General features: G+C 37.0%; 1 protein-coding gene across 1 annotated transcript in view; it reads right to left on the bottom strand.

Annotated features, from left to right (window-relative positions):
- SH2D4B (SH2 domain containing 4B) overlaps positions 1-18,401 on the bottom strand; it is a 67,390-nt gene that overhangs the window by 26,433 nt on the left and 22,556 nt on the right. Inside the window, exons 4-6 of the mRNA XM_075718036.1 lie at positions 16,129-16,273; positions 7,212-7,422; positions 4,138-4,265 (exon numbers count right to left, since the gene is read on the bottom strand). Of these exons, the coding sequence (XP_075574151.1) occupies positions 4,138-4,265; positions 7,212-7,422; positions 16,129-16,273 (484 nt within the window). The remainder of the gene's footprint in view (positions 1-4,137; positions 4,266-7,211; positions 7,423-16,128; positions 16,274-18,401) is intronic.

Genomic DNA, 18,401 nt, shown 5'->3' with positions numbered 1-18,401 from the left:
TCTAAACCTCCCCTGGCACAGCTTGAGCCCATTTCCTCTTGTCCTATTGCTAACTACTTGGGAGAAGAGACCAACACCCACCTCACTACACCCTCCTTTCAGGTAGTTGTAGAGAGCGATAAGGTCTCCCCTCAGCCTCCTCTTCTCCAGGATAAACAACCCCAGTTCCCTCAGCCGCTCCTCATAAGGCCTGTGCTCCAGACCCTTCACCAGCTTCCTTGCCCTTCTCTGGACACGCTCCAGCACCTCAATGTCTTTCTTGTACTGAGGGGCACAAAACTGGACACAGTATTCCAGGTGCGGCCTCACCAGCGCCGAGTACAGGGGGACAATCATCTCCCTGCTCCTGCTGGCCACACTATTCCTGATACAAGCCAGGATGCTGTTGGCCTTCTTGGCCACCTGGGCACACTGCTGGCTCATGTTCAGCCGGCTGTCAACCAACACCCCCAGGTCCTTTTCGGCCAGGCAGCTTTCCAGCCACTCTTCCCCAAGCCTGGGGGAGAACATAATTCTTTTCACTCAAACCTAAGGCAACTATTAAAAAATACAAAAGAAACAGCTGGGTTTTGTACAAGAGATATAGACACCAATTACCTTATATCCCATGATAGCCTCAGTGACACCGTAATTGCTTGCTCTGATTCTCCTTTATTTTAGCAGTTTGAGAACTGAGCATCATTGCACTGTGGCCAGTAAGTGAGCATAAGGCACTTAAAGGTTCATTGCTTCCCAATCCAAATGAAGTAACGATCATCTAATTTTATGGTTTCTGAAGGGATTAAAGATGGTTTTAAGTTATAAATAACATTTAAAAATAGATATTTTAAAATAACTTTTTTTTCTTTACAAACCTCAAAAAATCATCCTTTATTGAACGGGTAAGTGATCTAGGTTTTGGCAGGGATCTATTACTCAAACGTAACAAAAATAGTAGAATTTACATCCAAAATTCAGCTGAACATTACAGTTTGTATCTTTAACATGTTAATTTTTTTAATCAAGAAAACAGTAAAGCCTATTCAAAATGAGCTAAAAACATCTGTTAGTGGAGTTCAGATAACTGATAACAATTTCAAGAGACAAATAGAGATGGATGAAGTTGAAGATGATATTCATTTAAGAAGAAACTTTTTGTGAATAAGGAAGGAAATGCTCAGATTTGAAAAAGACTTTTCTTTACTACAGACTTTACCATTCCACTTCAAATGAAACATTTTGTAGTGATTCTTCAAATGAAGACAAAAGGAAAACTTCAGGTACCCTAGGTATGTGAAACAGGGTAACATATGGCATACCATGAAAATGCCCTAGACAAAACATATTTTAAAATAGAATCCAGATAAGTTTGATGACTTAACGTGGGAAATATGCCCAATATATGAGGGTAAAGACATTTTTGCTTTATTATTTGGACTTCGTTATTTTAGCCAAACACATCTGTCTCAAACCTTCATCTCTGTGTAATTAGAAAATATCACATGTCCATAGCACAACTTGAAGACAGTGAATGCTTAATTTTAGCCAAAAACCTGAACAACCTGACAGTCAAAGCAGGTAAGCAAAGGTCTATTGACCTTGGCAAAAAGGTGTAATTCTGTTAACAAATTAGTATCTACTTTTTCACTACTGGTGTAATAGATCTCTTAGTGCATTGCATTTAAAAAGCCCTTAACATGAGGCAGAATATTATACTCCCATTTTATGGTCCAAAACTGGGATATAAGAAAATACAGAAGTTGTTCAGGGATGTGAAGGACCTGATTATACGTGTTTTGAGAGATGCTTGAGGTTTCTAGAACCTGTCATCATAACACTAGACAACATTAAATACTAGGCAGCAGTTCTTTCTGCAGCAACATCCACCTATCCAAATGATGATTATATTATTGCCCCATTGGCTCAAGTGGTTAGCGATAATTCTGGGCTTTGCAGAATGGCTTTCATTTGTATTTCCAATTTCTTATACAAGTCAGATATATTCTGCTGTATTTTTGTTCATACACAAAAAACATATATAATGTCCTGGTTCCCTGAATACAATGCAAACACCACCACACTGAGGATCCTAAACAGGCCTAACAGAAGTCACAATCTTAACTTTAATAAGAAATAAATATAAAAAAAGACTTCTGGCTGGATCAAAAAGCTTTTTGGTTGCCTTCCCCTCCCCACTCCCCCCATCCACAAACTGGAGGCCAATTCAGCGAAGAGGGGTTTTTTTTCCTGGAAAAAAGTAGTCAATACTTCCTAATATTTTGCTCTGGGTTTTTTGTTTGGTTGGTTTTCCTCAAAGTTTGTCTACATTACAAAACGTAACATAGACACTACATAACACTACAAAACATTGACTACTGCATCTGTAACAACCTGATGTTTAGCTTCCACCTCTCCAGAAGAGTTACAAGGCAGCTGTGTTGTTCACTAAGGATTACGATGAATCTGACCAGAGCTGCAGAAGCTAAAACAGCCAACCCAGCAAATAGGTACCAAAGCAGCATTCATGTGGATCTCTGCAAAGAAAACCACTGAGCTTTGTGCTGGGAATCTACCTTAATTATCTTTGTCAGGCTTCTTGAGTGGGAGGAGGACAATGAGCTACTTTGCTCACTTTTATAAATGTCATTGGACAGTCACAGTTTCTTGAGATATGGTCACAGTTTCTTAAGGTATGAACGGCATGATCTGAGAAACCAAAGAAAGATCATGAATTCCTCAATTCTTGCAGTGATTAATAAACTAATCCAAAAGCCACTGAAGTTAGTAGAAAGACTGCACAGTCATTAGCTCAAGCCCAGATGCCTTCTTAAGGCATGAATTCTGTTTGTAACTACTCATGTCAATTGATATGGATGTGAACTACCCACAAGCAGGGAAAACATTTACCATTGGACCACACAGAAAGATCATGGTTGAAAATACTTTTGAAAAATGTCCACAGATGAAATTTTAATCATTGTGTGTCTCAGGAAGAAACCACACCAAATATCTTTTGTAAGAAACAAAAAAAAAAAACCCCTGTCTGCATCATCATTCATAAGAAAAGGAAGTATGTAGCATTTACAAGCTATTCATGACTGACTGCACTGTCTTTGACTAATTAAGCCAATGAAAGTAGCAGCTTGCTGATGTCTTAACACATAAGGATTTGTGTATCATAAAAAGAAATCTGAAATATATGAAACACTAAACTTGTTCAGAAATCTTCCTTGCCTGGTTCAGTTTAGAATGCCCACATATCTTCATCTTATGCTTAGAGAATCATGAAAAATAGGATCAGGGTCAGCTTAGTGCTTTGAACAAAGAACTATCAGACTCACCAAAAGCAGCAATGAAAACAGATTGAAGACTTGCCAGTCCCTCAGTTATGTCAACTATTGAGCCAGAATTCTTTTTTCATGTTTAACAAATATAAAGATCATTGCTAATACCTATGAAAATAAGATGTCTTACCTGTGAATTTGGTATCTAAGATTCAGCTGCATAGCAAATGTTATACAGAGCAAAAGCCTCAGAGGTGCTAGGGACTCCAGCAAATATGACAGCATGACATTATGGATCTGAACAGGAACTGGTTTTCCCATTTCATGAAAACTGCCTAAAATCATACAGTCCCAAGTTTTTTTTGAGAAAAATAAAGATCTTTCAATATTTTTTGCTTGCAAAAGAAAGCGAGAAAGAAAAAATGCTACCCCGGTTATGAAGTACAGCAGGGATTAAACAGATATGAGTTCAAGTCCTTCCTGCAAATCAGGTAAAGCAAAAACTTGAATGTCAGTCACCCACATACCATGTCACTACGGTATTTGCTAGTTTATTTTGGAGTCCTCCTCACCCTATCTTGGTCTCATTCCTCTTTCTTGGCTTGCTATTTTACAGCAGGTATATTTTGGCCAAAACATTCCTGAAAAAAAAGCTTTCGTGATGTGAATGACAAATTAGTCTATTTAATCAGAAAAAAGAAAACAGGAAAATCATATACTACTACCAAGAATGATGCAAAAATCTTGTTTTAACAGGCACTAGGTTTCACAATGTCAGTTGATGTTCCTTTTTGTGATGAAAGCTGGCAAGATTTATTTCCTGAGCGTATGCTTACAGCTCTGTTATACAAGAAATGAAGGATCAGTGTATTACCATGAAACCATTGAGCAATCCTGTTGGTGTTCCTCTCAAGCCCAGCACGTCGAGGGATCTGCTCTTCTTTGAACCAGCGAATGATGACATCTCGGGAAAAGGGTCTAGAAGGACGCTCCCACATGTTACTGCGTTGAAAGGCAAGTAATTACTGAAGAGTCATACAGAGAATTAGCACTGTATGAAAGCAAGGGACAATATAAATATTAATCTCTTTATGTATTTACAAAACAGAGATACAAAATGGTCAGTATAACTGCTGTTCAGTATAGCTCGCTGAACTATTTTAACCTTTTTTAAATTTGTTAAAATTATTTTAAGCTCTTATGGGAACCAGAATATCTTGATTTTACATTTGCAATGGAACCTTAAACGTTTTCTTAAGCACTGAACTTAAATTGAAAAACCATTTACCACAAAAGATGCAACAGACATTTCAGTCAGCTTTCCTTTTCCACCTCATTTTTATTCCAATGTACATATTGATAAGCAAAGTTTATCTTTTTTTGCTTAGAATATACTCCTTTTCACTGGCAAGAAATTCTAAATCAGAATCAGCTATAATAGGTTGTGTATCCGAACCACTGAGCATGATAAAGGGAATGTTTTGTTTAAACTCTTACGTTCCTTTTGCATTCCCTACTTGCCAATGTCCCTTACTGTTTCTACTACTTCCTATGCATTTTAGATTATTTTAGCTAATAGGAGGCAAATCGGGTAAAATATGTGGAAAATCCATCTAGCTACCCCAAATAAAGACTAAGGTATATTATATCAAATGAAAGTATGACTGCATTCCAATTAAGCATACAATCTCATTTACCCTGATAACAGTAGTAAAAGTGAGGTTTTACAATGGATTTCTGTACAGTTAGAAATCCCATGGGTTTCTAGGTGCTCAAACTGTTAGCACAAATCACCACATCTCCACTACAGTTCTTCTTCAGATAAGCAGGATGAAGGCTATGCATACTATAATTTCACTTTCATTTGGTGAGACATACACTTCACAGTGCCCAGCACAGTAGCTGGCTACATATAGACACACATTAAAAAAAAAAAAAAAAAACAAACCCTATGTGTGTTTCTTGTGTCTGTTTTTGAATATTTTCTATAAAGAAACAAGAAATCCTTTGAATTCCAGGGCTCTACAGTCCATTCTCCTTTCTTAACTCATTTCTCTCTAATTCAGTTAAGTTTTGAAAAACTTGTCAAATCCACAATTTTTTGTGCCCTGGGCCAAATCTCGAAATTACTCTGTCAGTTTCTATACAGCTACTGTGGTTGAGCTTGTTCAGCAGGGGCAGGAAGAAAGAAAAACAACCACAAAAGTAAAAATAAAAAAAACCCAGAGCAGACAAAAGGTTAAAAGTGAATAAGCAGGCCGAAGGTTTCATCAGGAGGAGAACACTCAGCAAAATCAGACAGTAGGAAAAAAATCAAATGGAAGCTTTCTAAACTATACAGAAATTGTAAGAGAGAGAGATCTCAAGTAAAAATTAAAGCATACTATTTTCATGCAACTTTTTAAAAGAAAAGGCAAGGCAAGGTAAGAACTACAGGAGCTATGCTTCATGCTGAAACATAACACTGAATCCACATTCCCTTGAGGCAAAAAATCTGTCTCTCACTAACAGTAAATAACAACATACTGCGCATCTCCTCCTTGACCTCCCAGGCCACTGGCAAAGTAAAATTTTAGATACACATCTGCTCAGGCTTTACCATACCAGTGTTAGGTGCGAGAAGTTGGTTGAATTATTTACATTTATGTATATTCACTATTAAAGCACATGTTTAAAGCAACTTTTATTTTTCTTGATACCTTCACAATCAAGCCATGGACAGACAAAGAGGAGTCTTAAGAGATAAGAAAAATAAATATTTTTTTGAAGTATAGGCATAGCTTAGAAACAGATAAATAGTATTGAGCATGAGCTGGATAATGATCAGGATATTTTTCACCTTTTTTCAAGCCCTTTTTGAAAAGGATCATATCTAACACCACCAAATTCTATAGTAAATAACCTAAGCTCAGAACTCCAGGTCAAAGTTATGGACTGTCTTTTTCAAAATCTGCCATTTCTACTAGTGTTTTTATTACTTCAATTTGAAGAAAATTAAGTAGTTTGGAAAAATAATGAGAGAATTCCTTTGTCAAGTTGATTTGATGGTAACTTGAAAGATCCTACTTTCTCAGAGTAAAACTCTGATTCCTCCTCAAACTGGGAGTTTTGGCTGCTGTTACCGGACGGTTTCTGTCTCCCAACACAGTAGAGCAAAGAAGTTGCCAAAGCAAAACACATTTCCAGACAATGAAGGACTGATTCTCCCTAGTGCTATACAGACTGGTAAAGAAAATCAATGTAATGGGACTCTTTCCTTTCTGAGCTCGGATATTGGTTGTTTGGACTATTTTTTTTTTTTTTTTTTTAGTATTTAATGCTACCATCCTGCCAGTGCTCACGTTGCCTTTATCACCACATGAAGCCAAATTAATAGTATAAGAAATAACCAGGAAAAGGGTAGAGTGTCTAGTCCACTTTCTAGCACCCATCTGCCAGTTTGGATTCTTCTCCTCTTCTGTCATTCATGGTGCTCCTTAAATAGTCAGATGAAAGATTAATAAACAAAGACACTTGATTTTGCCTGAAAAAAAAAACCCTTAAAACCCCTGAAACTTAGGAGTAGGACAGCTCTCTGTAAAATGCTTCAGAGCTGTTAAGCAGCAGGCAGTTTTAGGCTTGATGCATAAGGCTTGCCTAAGAATTTCTCCATTTGACTTCTCCATATCACAGCCTTACATACTAATCTAATATGGACTTTTGAAGGACCCATCTCTCTCTGTGTGAGCTCTAAGAAATCTGTCTGAAAAATAAATGGCATTTAGTTTACATTAAGTATTCAATCTGTTTTCATTTTTCTTTAAAACATCCTTTTTTTTTAAGGTCATAGTAAAAAGCAAGACTCTCAGAATTCCCAGCAACTGAAGAACAGCTTGTTGAAACAGTGGGGTCTGGAGAGGGAGCGATTCAACAGAAAACTATTTCAAAGTCACTCCTGTACAAACCAACCTGGATGCTGCAGAGAGAGACAGCAGAGGTCTTGCACTATTGTTGTTCAGTTTCATCTCCTGATCGTTCTTCAGGCTTGTCCCCTGGAACAAATTACTGAGGCCAGCCACTCTTCCCTTCTGGATGGCACGCAAGGATTGTCGTCGGTATTCATCCCGGGCCCTGCGTGCTTGGTGGCTTCTTTCCTCATCTGCAGCTTTGGAGCGGCGCACTGGGGGGAACGAGTGGGAAGGATGGGGAGGAGAGACTTTAGAAATACAACCAACCATTTAGCCCTTTCCTTATACAACACCTTGCTACCTTTATTCCTTATACGACCTGATTTTAAGAACGGATAAATTACAATGCACTATCAAAGAGACAGCTAACTGAATGACTTCCCTGATGCTTCAAATGCAGGCCCACCACTAGATGAAGCATGCCAGACCTGAGCTATCAATGAACTGATTACTGGCAATAACTGAGCCTCTACATACTGCGATTACACCTGACACTTGCTTTGGCTGTAAGAAGAGAAATTCTTCTTCAGGACATCTTTCCCACTGGCAGTGCACCAAGTTTTATCTTTCAAGGGAGAATGTTAACTACTGCTTAAAATTAAGCCTGTGTTTAACAGAATTCTTTGCAACTATGCACATAACTAGAACTGCAGGAGCTACTCCCAAAACTTACAATTACAGAAACTAACATGTAGACCACACTTTTTGTTGTTAATGTTGCTTTCTTTCTGAAAGGCGTATGTTATCTTTGTTACAGTACTTAAAGTCACAAAAGCCTCCATCTTGATAATTGTACTCTAAAAATGGTTTCAGTAACAATGGAGAAATAAATAGCCATTGGAAAGAGCATGCTGATGCTATGGATGGGGTTGTCCCATACCTGAGTCTCTGAAATTGCATATAAAGAACCAGAATCTGTACTGGAAAATTTAATACACACCTATCAATGGCACTGACTGGGCAGTTACATATTTCCATAACCTGAAACGAGATGGCTGCTCTGGCCATTGCAGGTCAGGCATCTTTCACTAAAGCTTCTTCATTTTAAAACTAATGTACTAACAATCCTGTTTTCAAATTAGTATAACTTAAATGCACCAAGAATTGCACTGCAAATATTCGTCATCTATCAGCTCTTTTCTGGTGCCTCAAACCCCGTTTTGATGATTTTTTTTGAGACACAAATAACTTCAGGCAGGCAAATTATTCCAGTGCAAAACAAACCTTTAACATCCAGTGAAGCAAATATTAAAGAAGCAAGCTATTGCCTCCAGTAGCAATTACCAATCCTGCCATGACTATCTTGGCTTAGATCATACCCAATTCATAAAGGGCACACACTATTTCTTACTCTACTGTGATTGTACCTGTGACTAGGAATGCATGATATAATACCAGACAGCTGCATTTCATTAGGTTGTTTGCGTGCCTCTGGTTTACACTCCTGATTTAAAGCAAGCAGAAGTATAAATGGATTTGTCCAAATTACAAAAAGGTTTAATGGAATCAAGAAATAAAATCACTTAAAGTAAAATGAAAAGAAAGAAAACCCTCTGGGCAAATGGGGGAAAAAGAAGAAACCTTTAAGCTTAGAGTTATATAATATTATCATAGGTTTAAAGATATACAGGACTAAAAGCTCATCAAGATAGCATAATAAACAAGTCACAGATGCGTCATATGTATATAACAGGCAGGATTTCAGTTTCATTTGACTACATACCCTGTAGTTTTAGCTAAATGGAGTAACAAACAACTGTACAGCACAGACAATATGAGTAACAGGTTTCACTATTTATCTTACAGGCAATTTTTAAGGGTAGATGACGTCATCTAAATATACTACTTCAATGGGTCAAGTATATTAGTTACAAAATTTCTGTGATTTATCCTTTGTAAAGCCACTCAATAATCCTGCTTTAAACGTGGACTTTGTGTTTGTAACAACATGAAAGACAGCAAAGAAGATGAGTGCAATGCAGCTTGGTAAGACATTTACAAACCAGTCATTTGTCGCAATCACAGTATACAGATCGAGGGCAGACTGCCTGGAGCTTTCTGGGATTCTTTTCTACTGATGTACATGCTACCTGGTAATGAAAACAGCAAGGTATCTTCATGCCCCACTTTCCTCAGCAACAGACACTCTTGTTAACAGACATGCCTACTGTATTTTTGCTAGCTAATAAATCTATACCACCAGAAGCCAGTGACCTGGACCACATTTTCCCAACCCATATCAAATTTTAATATTTCTTATCACAAAACAATGGGGAGAGGTAGCATAGTGTCGTGGTTTAACACATAGTTTACACCTGTCAAATATTAACATTCAGGAAACTTTTTGAAAGTTCCATCCATATATACGTATATGTGTTTACATATGTGTACATACCCATACATGTCTGTATGTGTCTGTATATATATCAGGATAAGGAAGGCTGCATGCCATAGATATCTAAACGCATGCATATAGATTTTATACATATATATACACATATATAACCATCTCTTTCATGTTAAGAAGAATTTTTATTGAACTTTCCCAACTGAGGTATCTGAAGAATTGTATTATTGACCACAGGGATGCATAAGGTCTCTTAATCCTTTTTTTATTCCCCCCCCCCCCCCCCCCCCCATTACTGGAACCTTGATTTTCTCCCTATCCCATTCCTTACAGTTATTCCCAGAAACCTCTCTCTCTTTCCTCACACTCCTCTATCTTTAGGAATTGTCTAGTACAGCTCCTACTGTGGATCTCTGTTGCTCTGTTATCCCAAGTTTCTTTTAAAACTCTCTGACTGGTCAAGGGACTTTGTGTCAGGTAAATAATCAAAGTCACTAGCATCAGTAACTGGTTTTGGTGGCTGGAAAGAGTATCGTGGATAAAGATTCATCCAGCCATCTGCAGTCAGGAATCTACAAAAAGTTTTTCATTACACTCCAGACAAGACGACATGTGTCACATGAACCGTCCTTCCTTACCAATACCTCCCACAAATTTATCTGTTTTGAGAAAGTCATGCAAAGTCTGAAGGTAAATCTGGACATATTTCCGTAGCAGGTTTTTCTTACAATAGAATTTAATGAATATTCATGTTTATCTCTGACTGAACCATCTCACTAGAAATAAGAACTTTATATCCAGATCAAGTGTAGCACAAATATTCTAGGATCGGAGAAGCCACAAATTCTGCACTACTTGTATTTCAGGACACATCAGAGCCTTTCTTACAATAAGAAAGCAAAAGTAGTCAGGACTTCTAGTACTGTTTTAAGTAAGAACAGGTTACTTTTCTTGATTGGCTGTCCTTTTACAGTAAATGTACTTCTGGCATGACTCCTATGCAAAGCATTAAATTCAACAGTCAATGTTTTCAGTAGGGAGACTAGATATCTGAATGATGTCCTCCATCCTTAAAATCTCTGAATCATCACTATAGGTCCATACACCTAGTATCAAGAATTACTACAAATAATAATTTACATTTTCTTCATCTTCCTTTTATATTACAGAATAATGTCAGGACTGACAAGACTGGAAAATCAGGAATTTGATTTGTCAAGCTTGCAGGAAATCTACCATTCAGCCAGTTCCCATAAGACCATCTCCACTACTAGTTTCCTCTTCTAGTGTTAGTGATACCAACAACAGGTACAACCTCCTTCAGCGCTCATAAAATTAACCACAATTCTGCCCTGATGGCACTGTAATGCGTGTAGAAATGCCTGAGCTGTTTATATAGGTTAGATGCCAATATGATTCAATATGAATTCAAAATTCAATATGATTTCAAGCATTGGAACAGGCTGCCCAGAGAGGTGGTGGAGTCACCATCCCTGGAAGTGTTCAAAAAACGGGTAGATGTGGCACTTCGGGATATGGTTTAGTCTAGTCTACCCTTGATTGGCTTAGGTGGGCTTGGTAGTGTAGGTTAATGGTCGGACTGGATGATCTTAAAGGTCTTTTGCAACCTAGACGATTCTATGATTCTATGATTGCAGCTGCAGTAAAGCAGGCCAAAAATGGGTTACCAAGCCCTCCTGGAAAACTGGTAAAAATATTCAGACTGAGGTCTGTGCTGTCATGATTATACGGTTATCATTACTAGAAATAAATAGTTCAAAGCCAGCTTGGACATGCCTACATGACCTGCAGAGTGAACATACTCTAACAACAAAGAACATACTCTAACAACAAAGAAGAAACCACAAGGCTCGTGTATGCAATAGCTCTTCTGATCCTATAGGTCTTAATTTGAGTTTGCCTTGTTTACCTTGAACAGTTTACAAGAATCTATATTTCCACTATGCTAACCTAAGTTGTCTTTTGAGTGAAAATACAAGATTGCCTTTTGTATTTTCACTTAGGATTGGGAAATCTCTATTAGCAGTCCTGGCAAAGTTCTAATACCAAATCTTTTGATACAGATGAGGATTAATACATGCTGTGCTGCAGCTAAACCTGATCACACAATTTGTGAGAGACTAGGAAATCCCCATTTTGTATAATCTATTTTGTGCTTTTGAAGAGCTGTGAGTTACAGTCAGAGCTATGTGAAAGCAGAAAAAAAAAAACCCAAACCCTATGTCCCATGAATATGCATCCTCATTTTTAAATTATTTTGTTTCAGCTTTACGCTTGTAAATAATTCTTGGAAGCTTATTTATGAGCAATTCAAAATGACTACTTAATAGATAAAATTCAATCTTCAAATTTTCTGAGTGCATATACAAATCATACGGTGTTTTTCCGTTTCCTAATTGGAAAATAACTTCCCACAAATACTCTGCAATATGGCTCCAGTTCAGCAATCATCTTATCTGAAAGCATGTAAATAATCGCATCCCTATTCAACAATGCACTCTGAGACCTATTGAAGTTCAGTGAGCACATACTTAAGGTTGAGCACTTGCTTAGTTAATGCATAGCTGTACTGGGGACTACTCACTTTAAAATTCAGCATTTTATCAAATGTTCCTGCCACTAAACTCACTCACTTGAATTTCTGTGGAAGATAAGTACCAAACAAACATAAATTCCTTTAAAATTCAGACAAAAATAAATTCATAGACATAGTTTGTAGAAGAACATAAAAATGTAACAATTAAAAGAAGCTATAATGAGTCATCCTGGTATCCTACTTCCAACAGAGACCAAAAGTGGGTGCTTAGGGAAAGGCGTAAGAGTAGATCAAGTCACTCAACACTGTTTACATTTTTACTGGAATAATTTTTGTCTGGAGATGAGTACAGCTGGTCAGATGGTATCTGAGCACTTCATTGCTTGATGCAGGTTGCAGGGGTTTGTAAGTGTACTAACAGAATGCCTTTTGCAATATTCAATCAGATGAACATTTATGCTACAGTTTTTCTTATTATCTTTTGCAGATTCCTTTTCTGCTCTTACAGAGAGGTCACACAGAGACTGTGATATCGGGTATTGTTTATTGAATACTCTAGAAACCTACAAATGGGACAGCCTGTAGAAAGGTCCAGAACTAATCAGAATATATACACTCCTCTATCCAAGCTGAGCCTTAGTTCTCACTTCTCTGTTTCAAAGAATAAGAGCTTTGAACAGTGGACTCTGAATCAGTCTTTCCCAGTATTCATCTTCTCATTTGCCAACCGATATACTTGCTCCCCATATTAACTCACAGCTGCCCCCTAAAATACCCCAACGTATACCCAGTATATAAAATCCAAGTGTACAATTGCTCTTACAACATCATTTTTGTCTTTTTAGTACTGATTTCTCAAGTTATTCTGCATTTGTCTTTTAGTATATTAAAAAGCACTAAAATTATGTATTTCAATTAACACAGCGGTTCAATGGACTTTTATTGTTATTTGGCACAATCAGGCAAACAGCACAAGCAAACTGAACCAAACAACAGAAACTAATATTAGCAACGCTTTGCTTATTGCCTTGGCAATAAACAGCTGAGGGATAATGTGATGAGGAGAGATGAATCCTCATCACATTCTAAATTCCATCTACTAAATAAATTAGTAGTGTCATCAATATCATTGCTACATTTGCTCTCCACAATAGCTGCTCTAGCACTGCTGTTCCTCTTCAGTGCTGACCCCCCAGCACTGTTGAATATGAAGAGCTGACATCAAGGAGGTAAGACACAAAGGAGCCTGGCCTTGTTCCTAATGGGCAATATGGTTTCCATTGCAGGTGTGTAGAGACAAAAGATGTTAATATTACATCTGCTTGTAATTCTCTTATGCATTCATGCATTTATTTATTGCTTATAAAAGATGAAAAGTGGATAGCTTTGCCTAACTTGACTAAATTTCCTCTTGGTGTCCCAAAGGAATATTTGAAGACAAAATTAAAGGATTACCATAGAAAGGGAAAAAAAAAAAGTCTGGAACTGAAATCAAAAGTGAAAAATCTCGTGAACCTGAGGTAGTACTTCATTCCATAGCAGTTTCAGATTTCCCACTTCCAAATATTTGTTATTGCATGCCTGCTGGAGGCTCTGGCTTCTGCAGCAAAGTTAAGGAAACGGAAGATGTTAACATTCCTCAGGAAGCTCAATGCAAAGTCTGATGCCATAGTCTAAACCAGCCAGGAACTGGTTTCAGATAAGGCACTAAACACTGCATCTTCGTATCTTAAGTTGTCACACCCATTTGCTAATGGAGCACAGTTCTAAGCCCTCAAACCAACTGGGATAAATTGAGACACCGAGATAAACGTAAGAGGATAAATAAGGCTGTGATACACTCTAGTCATTAGTCTGCAGTTAGCTTAATGCTAAATCAATTACTGATAACAGCATAAACTCTGGCAGCACAGAATTTATAGTAGGCTGCAAAACCCAATTGTGGTGCCACCAGCTAGAAGGTGCTGAGCTTTTGTTTTGCCACAGCAGCACTATTATTGGCGAGCAGGGTAGATGGCTTGAAATTACATGAGCTGCAGTCGGTCACCCTTTTGACCACAAGCAGACAGGTCTATAGGTATTGAGGCACACAGACTGAAGGTGATAGAATTCCTTCAGACCATATAGAATACTCCAAAGTTTACAACAGAAAAAATACTGGTGGTAGATTATAGCCATCAGCGTATGATGCAGTCAAAAGTGTTCTGACACACCAAACATGCCATTACAGAAATCATGGTCAAAACTTTTCACAGTTTATTCCCTTCCTCGCTGCCTTCTCCCATAATTCTTCTGTAGTATTTCTGATATCTGTCCCTGTACAGCCAGCATTCCTTGAGAAAACTGAGACAACACTTTAAAACCTCAGTTACCTCTTTAATGCAATAGTAGGAAAATGATAGCTCGTTTTAGTATTGTTTATAGTGTTTTATTTTTTTTAGTTTTTAGTATTTTAATTTTGTTGCCAATTTCAGTGTAAAGATAGGCTGGATTTTTCTTTTTTCATTTTTTTTTCCCCCTTATGTACCATCAAAGAAATGCTAAATACCATCCTCTATGCTAGGTTGCCAGCTGACGCTAATTGAGAATGCCTTATTTTCTACAAAACTAAAGGGCTATTTTTTCCTCCAACTCGTTCTGCTCTTAAACACCCAAATTACAGAAAGCTACAGTTTTCCTTTCCAAATAAACACATACACCTGGATTTAGATAATTCTCCAGGAAATAATTACCTTCTCTTTATTGACAGTGTAATATACAGAGGTTTTATTGATCAAAAAAGAGCATAGCCTGCTATGAGCTTGGAAAATGGCACCAGTGTATCTTACATAGATTTAATTCATGTTGTACAGAATGATTCACTATCACATCAATTCCAGGTAATAGAACTTCAGTAATTAGTCTTCAGAAACTCCTGAAGTGATGACTAAAACCATCAAATAAACTCATTGCATATTTTGAAACATTGTTTTTACTTCTGTCAGGAAATAAGTAACACTACAGCAATATTTTTTCCTACTTCATGAGGTATTTCATGCAAAACATACTATCAGCTCCCTCAAACTCCATTTTTAGTATTAGCTGATTAACCTTTGTGCTATATATAATTAATACAATAACCCCACGAGCTAAAACTTTCCAATCATTAAATTTCTTTTTTCTGCAGCGTAATTAAATCAGTACAGATAAGGGAAATAAAAAAAAATATTCTTCCCCGAACAAAAATGCACAATTCTTACTGCAAACAAACTTCCTACTTCTAAAGCCAACTATACAATAGACTCCAGATGGAGTAGACATACATTTTATTCACAGTAACCTATTAAGTCTTTTTTACTCATAGTGTGGACGTTTACTTACCTACAGCATGTATGTATACATATATATAGTAATATATTTGTTCTGTTCCTTGTAGAGTTTTAAAAATCACTAATGTATTTTTAAATTAATCACAATGGTGATATTAATAAAGAATTTCAGTGTGGCTAAAAAGGAACAGCACCTCCATAGAGTGAGATCATCACCATAAGGATTTTTTTCAGGGCAACAATCTAAGTATTATTTACTGTAATCTTTTGAAATGAAGTGAGTTTCAGTGCTGATATCATAGCTTGACCCCATCACCATATGGAAGTAATTAAAATACAGATGAAGACAGATTTTACATCTTCAGAGATAGCTGAAGACAAGCTGTTGATATAACAGTGTCCAGAATTATTATTACTAAGCCAAAACTGTTAATTACGTTAGAGAAAAATTAATGATCTTGGTCACAGTACATAAAAAATTTCTATAAGGCATTGACATGGATTCTTATTCAGACAGAAATGTGAAATTGGTAAACTCACAGTAATTCTGTTTGTAAGGTCAAGCTGGTAATTTCCTGCAAAATAATATAGCATTTTGCATTGCTCTAGGTAGAAGAGATTTTCAGCAACACCTTTCTCCACTCTACAAGTCTCCTTTTATTTTCTTTTAGAAATACATTAATCCCATGAAGGTAATTTTACTCACACTGCTCTTCCCACTCCTGGTCATCGTCACTGTGTTGACTATGCTGCTGAGCTTGCTTGAGCCTCAGATACAACTCTTTTGCTCGGATTTCTTCCTGCTGCCTTATCTGTTCTTCACCCTTTTGTCTTTCCTCCTCTTCTCTTTTCTAGGCAAAATGAAGCAAACCAGAAGTGACTAAAGAGGAGGAATGTGCCAAAAGTTAGGACACTGCTTCAGTTGCTTCCTCCCACAGAGTAGCTACGTTACCTTGGACAAATCACTGTCTCTTCTAACTTTGGGTTTCTCACCTATTACAACAGGCATAACAGAAGTTTCCCACTTCTTAGGAATTTCTGAGAAAGGTATGTTTTGAGATGCACAGGTATCACAGGAATAAGGAATGTCTAAGACCTGAAATCTATATGGAAAATGTGTTTTATCACATGGCACCAAAGCCTGTGCTATCCTACAATCCCTAAGCAGTGCTTGTTTTAAGTCTACATGTACTCCCACTGGAGATATCACTGTCACTCAAGTAGTATACACATCATCTACAGAATCTGTAGAATTCAGTAACTGATTTACTGGTGTTCTTAGTTTAGCAGCTGTCACCATGTGTCACCATAACCAACACAGACACTAATGTTTTCCAAATATCAAGATCATTATATTCTGGAAGGAAAGCCAGATACTTCAGCACACACCAGTCACTTTGCAAAAATGTAGCTACAAGTAACACAAAAAAGTTCCCTTCCAAGAATACCTCAGAGGAGATGGAAATCTGATAAAGGTTGCCTCTACAGGTGGCCTTCCACATACTATCAATAACACAGGAGCTTAATTAGTGCAGATATAGATATCTGTATCTGTTTTCTGATAAATTTTCCCAATTTCCTTAGGTAGTGAAGAAGCAGATTTAATTCATTGTTCAATTGAACCCCCCCCAACCCCAAACCTTAATTTCATAAAGTGTTATTAATATTACTGAAATAACTAGAATTATTAATAAAAACCTTTTTTTTTTAAATTTTATAATGGAACCAACACTATACCCTTTTGGGTAACAAATTTATGGATAAGAATTTTGTTATAAGTCACTGGGTAAAATCACCCTGAATTACTAACCTAGCTACCTAAACTATAAGGGAAGCCCAAGTAGATTGTGAGTTGTCACAAAATGTCAATCCTATCAAATTTCCAGGGTGAAGCAACTGATACCCAGTTGAATAAAATCTGGTGAAACTTTGCTTTTTACATTAGGAGGTTTGGGGGAGATCTTTCTGTCTTCCTTAAATAACTTTTGTTTATTAAATGTCACAAGTGGGTTTTGATAGGATCTTTGCATTTTCCTAACTTTGCTCCCTTTTGGTGGGATTTTAATGTTTCATTGCAATTGGACCAGCAATAGTTGAGCACAAGGGGGAAAAAAAAAAAAACCAAACCACACACACACACACAAACCAACCCTCATGATCACTTTATATTGGAGAGCAATTTTCCCAAATGCACCATGTTCTGTCAGTCAGCTGAGCTGATATATTTGAGCAAATGTTTCTTAGCTACAGACTTTGGAATGGTAATTTTTTTTTTTTTTTTCCTTAAGAGATGGTATCATGTAAAGTCTGAAAATTATGTTCAGATGGGATTGCTCCTGCTCTCGAAGAGGAATCAGACATATTTAGCTTCCTTTTTATTATGTAATATTTGTACACTGTGAACTTTCTGAAAGGGCCTATTTTCTAAGTTGGGAAAAAAACTTTCATCACAGCAGGATTCACAGCATGACCAAAACAAACCATGGTCTATTTTAATAAGTACGACAAATATGAGTGGAGAGATTTAAAAAAATGGGGCCACAATCTCACTTCTGTTACTCTCAAGACTTAGTTTGCGGGTTCAGGAGATGCAAAACTGAGCTTTCATGATGTTGCTCATAATCCTGCAAAAAGTAACTTGCATACTTTTTTTTAAGTAACTTGCATACTTTTTTTTTTTTTTAACACTTATCCTGTTCAGTGTTTGAAAATGCTACTTGAATGTTCACACTATGTATAAATGTTTGCTATAATTCAGCCTCTTTTTAGGCTGAAAGGGGCTGAACTATACAAAAGCTATATGAATTCAGTAAAAGTATATATTAATTGATTATCACTTCCCTACAGCAAATAGTTTGTATTTTATAAGGCATTGGAAAAGCACTCATTCAAAAGTTGTCTGTCCTACCTGAACACCTGCCAGGGCACAAATACCAAAAGCAACCCAAATGTAGTAATATGAATGTCCAAACAATGTTG

This window comes from Pelecanus crispus, chromosome 10 (genome assembly GCF_030463565.1).
Source record: "Pelecanus crispus isolate bPelCri1 chromosome 10, bPelCri1.pri, whole genome shotgun sequence".
In the NCBI taxonomy this organism is placed as follows: domain Eukaryota; kingdom Metazoa; phylum Chordata; class Aves; order Pelecaniformes; family Pelecanidae; genus Pelecanus; species Pelecanus crispus.
This window is presented reverse-complemented; position numbering and strand designations above follow the sequence as displayed.